This window comes from Fonsecaea multimorphosa (genome assembly GCF_000836435.1).
Source record: "Fonsecaea multimorphosa CBS 102226 unplaced genomic scaffold supercont1.5, whole genome shotgun sequence".
NCBI classification, from domain to species: domain Eukaryota; kingdom Fungi; phylum Ascomycota; class Eurotiomycetes; order Chaetothyriales; family Herpotrichiellaceae; genus Fonsecaea; species Fonsecaea multimorphosa.
Genome location: NW_015971639.1, coordinates 784,824 through 797,613, shown reverse-complemented (window position 1 = coordinate 797,613; position 12,790 = coordinate 784,824). Strand labels below are relative to the sequence as shown.

The following is a 12,790-nucleotide window of genomic DNA, read 5'->3' as shown; positions in this document are numbered from 1 at the left end:
GAAGAGAGACCGACAACAATTAATCCACAAACAGCCGAGTAGCACATCCCGGGATCTGTATGACCGAGTTGGACAATTTCCCCTTTTGGCCATTCCACTCCCTTTTCGCGCCAATTCATCCGGCCGATGTCTTGCCCAGCTCCGCCCACTGCTCGTCAGATTTCTTCTGGGCGTCAAGAAGCTGGGGAGCCATCCCGACGGCATCGGGGCCGACGGGCATGCGCACGGGCGGGTCTGGTGATTCGTAGAGCCTGTCGATGATGGGACCAAACTTTTCGGGCTGCGACTTTTCCCCCCCGTGGTGCTCTCTTATGAACTTGGCAAACGCGCCGACGGTCTGCTGGTAAGGCTCGCTGGGTGGGGGGATCTTCATGGACGAGCCCGCCCAGTCGGTCCGGATGCCGCCGGGCTCGAGCGCGGTCACTTTGATGCCCAGCGGTTGGACCTCCTGGTGCAGGGCCATTGAGAAACCCGACACGGCCCACTTGGCGCACTGATATGCCGCGAGACCGGGACTGCCCAGGCGAGCACCCACCGAGGAGATCTGGACGATGTAGCCGGACCCTTGTTGACGCATGATAGGAAGAACGGCTTTGGTCACGTTGACCACGCCCATAAGGTTGGTGTCGACTTGCTTGCGGAAATCCTCGATCGAAGTATCCTCCACCGAGGCAGTGTCGGCGTAGCCTGCGTTGTTGACGAGGATGTCGATACGTCCAAAGGTCAGGTGCGCAGCCTTGACGACGTCCAAGGCCTGATTATAGTCCGTGACATCGAGAGTCTGTACGAGGACCTTGTCCGCGCCCGCTTTGCCGGTGAAAGCTAACGTGTCCTTGTCCCGCGCAGTTGCGACGACCAGGTCGCCCTGAGATAATGCATACTCGACAAGAGCTTTCCCAAGACCTCGAGAGGCACCTGTAATGAGCCAGACTTTCCCCATATTGTGGTCTCGGATGCTATGTTGGTTGGAAGCTGATATTCAGGATGCCACAGCAGCCTGTCAGTGGAATTGTGGCGGACAGGTTGAAAAGGGTGCGTCAAGCAGGGGAAAGATTCTTATACTCTTCAAGAAACCGGCCCAGATTATCAGGACAGGGAGTTCCTTGAAGCAACCCTGGCGCGGGGTGGAGCTTTGCAAAGCATTGTCGAAGTCTTTGAGGCTCTGTTGAGAATAGTGTCAAGCATATGACGGAGATAAACATGTCAATAAACCAGTAGACCCGCTCTGCCGCAGGATACTTAACTCGACACTGCTCTTGAGTGAGCTTCGCTGGTGGGCCGCATTTGGTCCCATGTCCGAGATCTTGCTATTGGTCTTCCACCGCCCGCCTTGCCAACATGATGCTCTTCCTGAGGCGCCACGACCCAAAAGCAGCATGGCGAGAGGCTAATGGGAAACAGGGTTTCAGTTGGAAAGGTCAGCAATCCAGGTCGATCCCACGGAAGAAGTTGCTTGACTTTATGCACAGTTTTCCCGGACGAGGCAGCAATGCTCCAACATGTGGAGGCAGTGGCCCCTGGATGTCAGCAGGATACGTTAGTGGCCTTTTGATAGTACATTAATCCGGTTTTGGCTATTGTCCTCCATTAGCGCCTTGGTATCAACCATGGAAGACACCTTTGACACTTCGAAAACGTGTTATCCCAACGTCCGAACCTGTGGAAACGCGAAAGGATGATCTCCGAATGCTTGGATCTTCTATCAGAAGAGCTGACATCTCTCACCTTGCGCTGCGAAGCTGAAAGTCGGCTAGCGACTGCTGCTAGCTCTTCTTGACCAGTGTCCTCACGTTTGAATCCCATGAAGTGATTACGGTAATCCTTGCAAATCTCCAGAAATGGATATAGGGTAGGGTCAGCCTTCGTGAACTCAAAAGGTGACTCCAATCACCTTCTCGGCCTATTGTTGAGATGCGTAAATCCTCGCGCACATGGATGGAGTTGTATCAGGGCCATACTTTTTGGCAGTTAGCCATGAAATGTGGGCAGTGTGGATGAATCCTGCGGACACGCTTACTATCTCACTTCGCTATCCAGCTCGCTCATCAAAGACAAGGAATGTGTTTCCATGGCACATAAGGCTGATATGATATATGCGCAGAACTTGGTTGTCGACTCCCTGTGTATTGCACTGAAAAAGTAACCCCTTTGGGGATGCACACAATGTCAGCAGTGGTCGACATCAGAGCACAAATCTAATCACAGGAGCTGGACGTGCAACAGTAACTTTGCTTTTATTTATGAAGCCAGAGTGACCAGGATTGCGCCTTGTTCTCGCTGTCTCATTGACTTCACAGCGAGCGACCAGGGTTTCCGTCCGCCGTGATTTTGATCCGCAGTCGAACTCTCCCATCACATGGTCTTCGCGCCTCCAATGTGCACAAAGCATTGAGGATATATTGCAATGAGCTCGGTATCAGTCGTGGACAATGCAAGCACCTTAGAAGAAGCGTCGAGGCTGGCATATAGTAGTGTATGAATGTAAAGTTGGTGAGACACTGGGAAAAGGTTTGAATGCCACGGAGTTGCCCATTAGTTTGCTAACTACACACCAACCCTGGGATGCATCATATGGTCATTCTCCTGAAGACCTTCCTTTCCAAACTTTCAGGTCTGGATCACGTCGGTCCTCAACTTCCCATCCTTGGCCGCTAGGTGTTTTATCAAGGCTTCGACAAAGCACTATATCTCACTGCAGTCAAAGAAGCTGACACAGTCACATAACCCACTTCCTCCCCAAGTGCGAACGGGATTGCGACTATTTGCCAACTGTTGGTTGGATGTTAGTTACCTGAAATGCCCAAAGACTTTTGCACACATACCTCCAGCGGCAAATACAGTTGCGGCTCCGTCGACAGGCAGACATACTCCGCTTACGAATGCCGCGTCGTCGGAGCAAAGGTATAGCGCAGCGTTGGCGACATAACCCATCGAACTGTTCTGCTTCAAAGCTTCACCTCGGGGGAACGAGGCCTCGAATTTAGCCCGATTTTCTGGTGTATCCTCGACTCCCATGAAGGATTCCGCTCTGTGTGTAATAATTCAGTCACTTCATTTTGTTCGACTAGGGGGCTATCCCAGGACTTAGCTTACAGGTCGGTATATGCCAAGATTGGACAGACAGCATTGACTCGGACCCCAGCATGGCCGTATTCTGAGGCAAGCCCCTCTGTGATCTGACCAGGAATTAGCAAGTAATGCACGGCACTCTAGGTGGGAAGTTACCTTGTTGACAAATGCTTTGGTTCCACCGTACCATACCTGCGGCCATTGTCAGGATCCAGACCCCGAGAGCATGTTTGACGAGGTGCTCACCAGTCCGTTCTTGACACGGATACCTCCGACCGAGCTGATGTTCAGGATGGTGCCTGCCTTCTTTTCCATAAAATACGGCACCACCACGGCCACACTGAGGAATATAGACTTCATATTGACACCGATGACCTTGTCGTACTCCTCCTCGGTGACAGTGTGCGAGGCTTTTTTGGGATACGTCGTGCCCGCATTGTTCACCACGATATCAACCTTACCAAATTCCTTCAGTGTGGCTTCCAGCATCTTGGTCCATGAAGCCTGACTGGTGACATTTGCCTCCTGGAACAGCGCTGTTTTCTCACCATGCGTCTCGTTGATCTCGAGCGCGACTTTGGATCCGGTCTTGGGATTGATGTCGGCGATTACCACTCTAGCACCCTCTGCCGCAAAGCGCCTTGCCATGGCCTCTCCAAAGCCATGGCCCCCGCCTGTTATAATGGCCACCTTGTCCTTCAATTTCTGCGACATGTTTTGAATGCTTCCCATGACTAGCTAGATAGTTTAGTCGACCGGTAAAGGGGGCTAATAGTGGTTCCTTGAGAAGCGTCGCCAAATATCAATCTCCAAAGTCATAAGATCGGAAGATCTCCAAAATTTTGGGGATGATGATCCCATTGCTCTAAGTTTCCTGTGCCGAGAAGCTTTGCGATGTCGGTGTTGGGTTCTCAAAGACTTCGCAGCGCTGAGGGGTATCAGCTCTCCATGTATTGTACGTCCCGAGTGCCCGAGGCTGATGTCCATGCGGAGAAGATGGGTTTGGGGAATTCCGATTGGCTGCACGTCACGACGAGGCTAGCGAAAGTTGGAGGCCGAGACGAATACTGCGATTCTTTTCCCGTAAGCTCCATCTACCTGCAAATAGTACGCGAGTCAGTGCTTGGAAAGGACGGGCGATTTGATAACAGATGACCACCTGCATAGCTCCTTGACTCTTGGAGGAATTGGGGAAGCCGGGTCCCCTGAGCTCCCTCGCCGGGTCCGAAGTATCGACAGGCAACCCCACCGGATCTAGTCTCCAACTTGCGAGAATATGATAAAGACTCTCGCATTGACCGGCGATATGTCCGTTCTGGCAGTCTCATAGTCTCCTGGTCGCGCTAGGCGGCTTCAGCTATGGATTGAGCAGTGCCATCATGGGCCTCGTAACGCCGACGCCCTTCCAATGCTTCAACATTGGCCTCGACGACATCAAATCGCCGGGGTTAAGAATGGACTCTTCTCAGGATGTGGCTGATCGACTTGCCGGATCAGGAACACGCTCATCGTGCTGATTGGTCGCGATTATTCATTGATCTGCTTCAATGCCGTGTTCGCGGCATTCGCGGGCACAATGCACCAGGTTGAGAACGGTTTCGGATTGTTCCGCTTGTTCGTTGTCGTCTTCTACAGCGGAGACATGCATCCTACCCCGGACGTGTCTTGGAATGAGCTCTTCCCGACTCCGCTCCGGTCCAGGGCACTGAATCCAGTATATCGGTCTGTTCACTGCCGCCATGATATACACGCGAACCGGGCCATTCACGTTTGCATAACTCGGGACGAAGCTTCTGATGCACGAGGTCATGTGGAGACTCTTCGGTGATGGGGTCGCGGTGGATGCTAACTACCTAAGCAAAGAGGGAAGACAGCCTTAGACCACGGGGTTGCCAAAGGTATTCAAGGAGTGATTACTGTCGAAGCAGAGAGCAGTGAAGTAAATCGTCCGATGATCGAATTGAGGTGGTCCAGAGTCGTAACCGAGTGTTCCAAATGTGTGTCGTGTCTTGCTCTTAGAACGCTGTTCAGTTATACATAGATAGTGCTAGAAGGAATCATGCAAAATCAATAGACCCAGCAAATCCATCATGGCACATGAGAAATACGACATTGCGTAGATTTTGCAACGAATTTGAACCACGCTCGCACGGTCCGGGAAAAGCTTGGGTAGGCCTGGAAGGAACGGCCCGGTGAGGCTAGTTGGGCCAGGATCTCTGCGGTATCGAGTCTGCATAAAAGGAAAAAGTTCCTGGCTCGCTCTGCTCTTCTCCAATCACTCGTGGATGACAACATAGAATCTGTCGGACGTTGATCATTGATTTTGTCTGGCCCTCAATGAGCGTTATATCGCTTATATCAGGGAAACAAAATTGTCTGCTGAATGTAGTGCTCCAGGCATACGTTCCCAACATGTGTCGGTTCAGCCTGACTGCAGAACTCAGGTTAGAAGGCAAGCTTTCCATGCTTCAAAGGGTACATGGAACAAATGACTCTAGTTGCAGCTTGTGCCGGTCTTGCAGACTTCCTCGAATGACCCATGGAAGCCGAAGATCGACTGGGCCACGGGCTGAAGGTGGAAATGTCCAAAGCTGTACTCGGTACCTAAGGGGTCTGCACTGCGGTTATATCAGCCCGAGACGACTGAATTCTTTTCGACATCTTTGATGTCTTTGACGTGTTCATCCAAGCCTCGGGACGTTCGCTGCAAGATGTTGTCATCCTTGGTGGCTGATTTCCTCTGGTTTGGCATTACGAGATACTGGCGGAGATGGCAGAGCGGCAGCTGAGGACGGGGCGAGAAAAAGACGCAGGTTTGATGTGTCTATTGCCGCTACTTTTCAGACTTGCCTTCACCGCACATTTGGTTTCAGGGGCGTAGTATCCACATGTGGCACCAGAGCGTCCGGTGATGTTGTCTTCGTGGGAGGATGGATCAAATGCTGTCCGGTCGGAGGAGTGAACGAACAACGCAACAAGCGACCGGATTCTCGTGCCTGCGGCGTGGCACATGGCGGGGCAGCTGAGCGTTGTCAGACAGCGAGAATCTCTGTCATTTGAAATTATGATCCAACCCCCACCAACCACTATCACAGTCACTTTGTTGACTGGCTCACGACATCGTCCTTCTCCTACTTACCTTGGTCCTTATTCATTGCACTACAGCCTCCTTGCCCTCATCCTCCGCAGGTCGATTTATCCCATTCCAAGTCCTCGTCCTATATTGGATCTCCCTCTGCCACGCGATCATCGGATCGGGCCCCTGTTCCGAACTTGCAATCAACGCAATCCTGATTGATTTCTCCAGCGACGCATATCTTCCGCTTCTCCCCTGTCTGCTCCCTTTCTATCACTACACCATTCCACAGCAATGTCTTGGCAAGGTGAGCTGCATTGAAGGGGCTGTGCCGTATCTCAGTACACAGAAGTGGACTTGCTGACCCGAAAATCAACATCGCAGCCTACGTCGATTCGAGGTATATTCACATCCCGGCAACCCGCAGGCGCCCTCAATTTTGTGCTCAATCCACATGGGCTCTGTGATGGACTTCAACTGACACTCGTTTTATCTGAATTCACAGTCTCGTCGGCACCGGCCACGTTGACAAGGCCGCAATCTTCAACGCCGATGGCAACTCCGTATGGGCCTCGTCGCCGAACTTCAACGTGAGCCCGCAAGAAATGCAAGAGGTTGTTGGCGCGTACAAGGATACCTCGGTGCCCAAGAAGGTGCAGTCTACGGGGTTACACATTGCAGGCCAGAAGTACATTGTCATCAAGGCGGACGAGACAAGTCTGTATGGGAAGAAGGTGGGTTTCTGAATTTCCCATCTCACCCCACGCCAACTGGAGGAATACTGTCAGTGATGGAGTAGGAGGAGGGTCAAAAACCTAGGGGGTTTGAACATGGGCTAATTGTTCTGATTCGGCGATATACACAGGGTCGAGAAGGCGTCGTCATTGTCAAGACGAAACAGGCTTTACTCATCACACACTATCCGGAGACAATACAGCCTGGCACGGCGGCCAACACGGTCGAAAAACTCGCCGCTTATCTCGTCAGTGTGGGATATTGAAGCTGTGGGAAAGGAAAAACTAATGAATGAATGGCGAGGCGAGGCGAGAGATGTTGCGTTCGGTACCGCCGCCGACTCTCCCACTACGTACCGATCGGTGGCTTGGACGCGGCAAAGACGACGGACATGAATACAAGGATGGATGGACCGATCTCGAATCGGCTGATGATGAATGAGTCTTCATGGCGGGGCATGCCCACATTTCAAAGAGCATAACATGGAGTATTGAAATATTATTCCTTGGACTTTTCTCCTATTTTTGTCCCATCTTCTCAATATGTTCTTCCGGTTAAGTCATGAGAAAGGAAGAATATACGAGGGCAATCCAACACCAAATCAGCATCTGTTCCTGGAGAACCAAAAGCGAAGTCTCATTTGCATGGCACAGCTCTACGGTTCTGCAATGAGCCAAGGACTGTATAAAGAGGTTCCGTCCCGATTCCTGCATAAAAACTCCTTTTCCCTCAGTCCCAATAGACCTTTCCAAACGCCGCAGTAGGCTGTATCCGTCCTATGGTGAGCTGGAACACATGGCATGGGTAGCGCTCAGCAAGGACAACGAAAGCACCGATTGAATGTGAATGTCTCCAAGGAAGAATTGGCTCGAATGTCCTGACAATCGCGGCTCCGCTCATATATGCACAGAAGTGGGCGCGCAGTAGGCCAGGGAACCGGGATGTTGGTGAGACCAGGGGGATCGTCGCTTGGTGAGAGATAGATAGTCATGAGAAGATTGAATTTGTCAGTCGGAGGACGGTGCCGGATACCTTCAGCCGTGCGTTCAAAGGTGGTGCTCCCCGAACCTTAGCCTCCAGACTGACTCGTTTTCCACATCGTCTCAGGCCCTTGTTCGAATGGACATCCTTTTGATGTACTCTCTCTTTCACTATTTCCATTAACAACATTTTCCGCCCATACCCCCATTCTGATTCTGGGCGACGTTAACGCCTGAGCCAACACCTTGGCCACCAACTGCAGGCCCACCCGCGTCTTTCGAGCTGTCAATCAATCGCTTCTTGATGTCTGAGGCTAACGAGTAAAAGGCCTTTTCGATGTTGATGTTCGATTTGGCGCTGACCTCTAGGAAGGGGATACCCAATTCGTCCGCGAGCGCTTGGCCTTGTTCCGTGGAGACAGCACGTTTCTCCTCCCAATCACACTTGTTGCCGATGAGGATTTTGTTGACACCTTCGCTGGCGTGTTGTTCGACATTGGAAAACCACGTCCTTATGTCTGGTTGCAATGACAGGTTAGAATATGCGATACGAAATCATGGTGTATGGGTTGCAACATACTGTTGAAGCTCTTTTCATCTGTCACATCGTACACCAACAGAATACCCATTGCGCCTCGATAGTATGCGGTGGTGATTGTCCTGAAGCGCTCTTGACCTGCTGTGTCCCATATTTGAAGTTTCACCCTCTTGCCGTCCAAATCAATAGTCCGGATCTTGAAGTCTATGCCGATGGTTGTGATGAAGCTAGGAGTGAAGCTGTCTTCGCTGAACCGTAGTAGACAGCATGATTTGCCGACGCCAGAGTCGCCGATCAGGAGGAGTTTTATCTGAAGGTATCGGTTAGCACGGAGAGATATAGAGCGGTGACGGATCGGGCCAAACACCCAGTCAACGAGGCTTTTGGGACGTACTAGAAAGTCGTAATTCCGTTGGCCCGCCATTGCGAATGCGTTGAGGATTGAATAAGGGGATGAAGAGTTGACTAAGTGACACTCCCGTATATGACCACGACAGATCAGTCAGTCGCCTTTGGAGGTGGCGGATTCGTTTCGCCAGGTGTCCCGCTGAAACTCAGCGCGCCTATCCCAGGTCGGCGGCGTCGAGCAAGCGATTGAGAAGGAAGGCAAGTTGGAATAATGACCGTGAAACACAAACCAGAATATCGGGAGTCAGGCAGCTCTAGGTCGAAGATGTAGCCTGTCAAGAGTGAGGAGGAATAGGCGGGAAGCGGAAAGATGCGACAGATGATGTCGCTCGGATTGTGGCTCGGATTCGGATGATGGAGGTTGGAAGTCAGAAGGCAGAATGCCTCGTGGGAGGAGCAGCGCAGGCAGTTTACAAGGCCGGCGAGATGTCAGAAGGTCCTCCCGTGGTGCCCGAGATGCAATGGGTGGGCTTGGGGTGCAACGGTTGGAAGCGAGGAAAAGAGGCCGCCTACTCGATAGCCCGGTTAGCGCCCGGGGCAAGCAGCTCGACGCAAAGGCCACTACTGTAACTCGTGGCTCCAGCTGGGAGAGTGTCGGATGCCCCCCAAAGCCTTAATAGGCTCCCAAAGGCCCCTACCAAACCCCCCCTTCAGCACCCAATCTAATAGGGGACAGCCGTCCCATACACCATTTTCACAGAATGAGACGTGGAAATGCACACACACCACATTCCGTCAGCTAATGCAGCCTGAATTTACCAAAGGCATAGATATTCATAAGAAATTCATATTCTCGTGCGCTTCAAAATTGGAGCCTTGCTATAAGCCCAAAGGTCTCAAGTGTTGCCATGGTTGGTCAGCCATGCCCAAAGGTGAATATCTACCTACTCTCTAGGTAGGTAGGAGGGAAAGGATGGCAAGGCTGCCGGCAAGCCCTCAGGCTTCAGCCTTGTCCATACAACGAAGACGGCAGCATGTTTTTGACGTGACGTCATTTCAAGCAACACTTGACCTTTGGCTTTCGCGCCATCAGTTGATTGCCTGGGATGGAACACACCCAGCTCCATGGTTTGTGGCCTCCCTGTTTCTTTCCATTCAAAGGCAATCTCCAATCTTCGAAAGAATACCTCATCATCCTGCCGAAGACTATCTACCAAGACACCAGACTGCTAGATGGAGCGCTCAAAATGATTGCAGCGGGGTTCGGAATCTGTTCAGACTGATTATGCCATCGCCATTGTGATCCTAGACGAAGATTAGGTTGGTATCTGCTTGCAAACATGTCGTTCATTGACGAGTGAGCTCTCTCCTGACACCTTGCCGAGAAAACCTATCTAACTCCTCACTAGTGACCTGCGCCGAGTCGACGCTGCCCTAGACAGGTTCCAACTGAAGGAGGCGGAGGAAAGGGTGTCGGCCGCGACAACCGAAGGAGAAAGAGTAGCTCCGCCTGTTGAGGATGCTCGAACTGCCGAACTCAAAGCAGTAGTCCGAGCGTTGTCGACAACTTCAAGCTCGAGGCCCCTTCTACGTCGGTCTAGATTGCGCAGCCTGCTACGTCAACTTGGGAGAAAAGAGGGGGAGCAGGCGGTCGCTGAGACAACTTCACCAGACATTTCAAATCTGGAGTGGATTGCGACAGGGAAGGCAACAGCTCAAGTCTACGGGCTGATCCTTAATTCTCTTCTAGATCGGACAATACCCTTGGGCGAGTCCATCTGGTACTGGGACGATATCTTGGGGTCTTATGGAAATATCCTCCTCTACACAATTCAAACGTCGCCGATCAGGTTCTGGGAGCAGGCGAAAGAGGTTTATGCGGATGCACGACGGAAATTTGTGCAAGGCCATGACCTCACAACCTCCGCAAGACAAGCTACAAGAACCGTGACCGAGGGTTGGCGTGAATTCTATGGCCTGGTTCAAAACAGCATCCGAGAGCGCTCCCTGGCCCAAGCGCAAACAAAGATCCTGTCACCGTTTTCCATAGCCCGTATGCAAGCACGGCGGAATCTCGAGCGCATACAACATCTCCGAAAGTCGAGTGCCGGAACAATTGGCAGACTTGTTAGAGAATGTCTTGTCTTTGGTGGATCTCCGGAAGATCGGAGGCATGGCGCTTTACTCCAAGTGCTGGAAGCCGAGGAAGATGACTGGCAGACCACGATAGCTCGAGCGGCGTATCTGCTCGATAGTGCCTCGAGGAGTCAAGACGATGTGGAAGAGTTCAATTTTGACCCACAAACAGCCTCGTCGACAGAAGTTGCGAATCTGCTGGTCAAAATTCTCGATGAGCGCCTTCCGAAACAAGAAAAAGAGGCCTACGACTTGCGACGACAGTACGGCAAACCGTCGAGATTGGTCCGCTACTGGATTCCTGCTGTGGGTTTGCTGCTTTCAGGAAGTACCCTGCTTCGGATCCTTGTCAACAGGAAAGCCGAAATCGCCCAGTGGTTCCGGGACCTGGGCCAAACGAGCATCGACTTCTGGACAAACTGGGTCATCGAGCCGACGAAGAAACTCATCGGCACGATCCGCCACGACGAGCAAAGCGAAATAGCGATCCAAAGCCGCGACAGCCTCCGAGCGGACAGGGAAAGTCTGGAACGTATGGTGGTTGACTTTGCCATTCAGCATCCAGATGAGAAGGGGGCCAATTTCACAGAGGCACAGATCGCGGAACTCAGGGCGAAAGTGAAGGAAGGAGACCTCACGCCGGTCCTCAGGGCGTATGAAAGAGAGATGCAAAGTCCCATCAAGAACGCCATTATGGGCGATCTCGTGCGCACGTTACTCATTCAAGTCCAGAAGACCAAAGTCGACGTCGAGGTCGCGATCGGTGGAATAGATTCCATCCTCAAGAGTCAGGAGCTGTTGTTTGGCTTTGTCGGCATTGCCCCGGGAGTGCTCATCTCCTATTTTCTGTTGCAGTGGTTGACAACTGTCCTCGGCGGCCGCAAAGGTCTAAGGCAAGGCATGAAAAAGGGCGAAACGATTCGTCTGATCAGGTACGTCCCCCAATTGCACACATGCCCTCTCTATCTCCAATCACGCCAAACGCGTCGTCTCTGACTCTCGATTCTGCCATAGGAACATCGACCGCACATTGACCTCTTCCTCTCCCTCACCGGACGTCGACATGGACAGTGGTATAATCTCCGAAGAAAACCACGGCTTCCTGCTCTGCGAGACGCACCTCTTGCGTCAACGCGCCGCCCAAGTCCTTCCTAGAGCCGTGTGGAGAGAATTCCTCGAGGACCTGGACGATTTGCTCGATGTCAAGCAGGGCGTCAGTCGGCAAATTCAGGTCGTGAGGAGGATCGAGTGGGCTTATGCGAAGTGGTTGAAATGAGATATGAACGATAGAAGCTGTGACGTGAGGGGAGGGGGTGTGTTGGATGTATGAGGTAGTGTATGAGGTACGGATCCTACGATATCCCACGGTTGTGGGGACAAGGGGCCCCGCATGAGAGAGTGATAGAGGCAGAGTTATAAGTTTTGGTGTTGATGTTGGCATATATGATGGTGCGTGAGATACAACTTTGCCCAGGTACCGAGTATTTCTCTGTACTTTGTACGATGTGTACCGTGGTCGTAGCAAAAGAAGTCGGTACCTCCTACACTGCCATGCCATCACTGCGAGCCGCTGCTCGCTTCATCCACAACCATCACCATCACCATCACCATCACCACCGAAACCAGAGCAAAAAAAGACAGCCGTCAAAAATAACTAACTGCCTGAGATCCGAGAAGATATAAAAGCAACCAACTACAGAATATGTTCATCGTATCGTGGCATGACTTGGAGACAGCCCTCGCTCGCTTACATAGGGCCATTCATCTCCGGGTATCCAAACTTTTCCACCGCGTCCCTTGTTGTCCCTCGCTCTTTTGCCCATTTCCTTTGTCCTCCGTTTCTTTCCAGTAGCCTCCCTCGCATTCCCTCCTTTTTGACCGCGCTCTTCAATATTGATTAAGCGCTTC

The 12,790-nt window shown here is 52.0% G+C and overlaps 5 protein-coding genes across 5 annotated transcripts; 2 read left to right on the top strand and 3 right to left on the bottom strand.

Moving 5' to 3' along the window:
• Window positions 1–115: 115 nt before the first annotated feature.
• Z520_03503 (uncharacterized protein) lies at window positions 116–940 on the bottom strand (the record flags this gene model as incomplete). The annotated part of the gene is made up of 1 exon (XM_016774013.1): window positions 116–940. One exon carries the CDS (start codon window positions 938–940, stop codon window positions 116–118), a length of 825 nt encoding a protein of 274 aa, XP_016634959.1.
• A 1,818-nt stretch (window positions 941–2,758) lies between these two features.
• On the bottom strand, window positions 2,759–3,783 carry Z520_03502 (uncharacterized protein; the record flags this gene model as incomplete). Its single annotated transcript, XM_016774012.1, has 5 exons — window positions 2,759–2,769; window positions 2,823–3,028; window positions 3,094–3,176; window positions 3,226–3,261; window positions 3,316–3,783. 5 exons carry the CDS (start codon window positions 3,781–3,783, stop codon window positions 2,759–2,761), a joined length of 804 nt encoding a protein of 267 aa, XP_016634958.1.
• A 2,656-nt stretch (window positions 3,784–6,439) lies between these two features.
• Window positions 6,440–7,145, top strand: Z520_03501 (uncharacterized protein; the record flags this gene model as incomplete). The annotated part of the gene is made up of 4 exons (XM_016774011.1): window positions 6,440–6,452; window positions 6,530–6,545; window positions 6,651–6,879; window positions 7,011–7,145. 4 exons carry the CDS (start codon window positions 6,440–6,442, stop codon window positions 7,143–7,145), a joined length of 393 nt encoding a protein of 130 aa, XP_016634957.1.
• An 895-nt stretch (window positions 7,146–8,040) lies between these two features.
• On the bottom strand, window positions 8,041–8,822 carry Z520_03500 (GTP-binding protein ypt2; the record flags this gene model as incomplete). Its single annotated transcript, XM_016774010.1, has 3 exons — window positions 8,041–8,378; window positions 8,441–8,708; window positions 8,793–8,822. 3 exons carry the CDS (start codon window positions 8,820–8,822, stop codon window positions 8,041–8,043), a joined length of 636 nt encoding a protein of 211 aa, XP_016634956.1.
• A 1,264-nt stretch (window positions 8,823–10,086) lies between these two features.
• Window positions 10,087–12,158, top strand: Z520_03499 (uncharacterized protein; the record flags this gene model as incomplete). Its single annotated transcript, XM_016774009.1, has 3 exons — window positions 10,087–10,103; window positions 10,156–11,814; window positions 11,897–12,158. The coding sequence occupies 3 exons, from the start codon at window positions 10,087–10,089 to the stop codon at window positions 12,156–12,158; spliced, it is 1,938 nt and encodes a 645-aa protein (XP_016634955.1).
• Window positions 12,159–12,790: the final 632 nt, after the last annotated feature.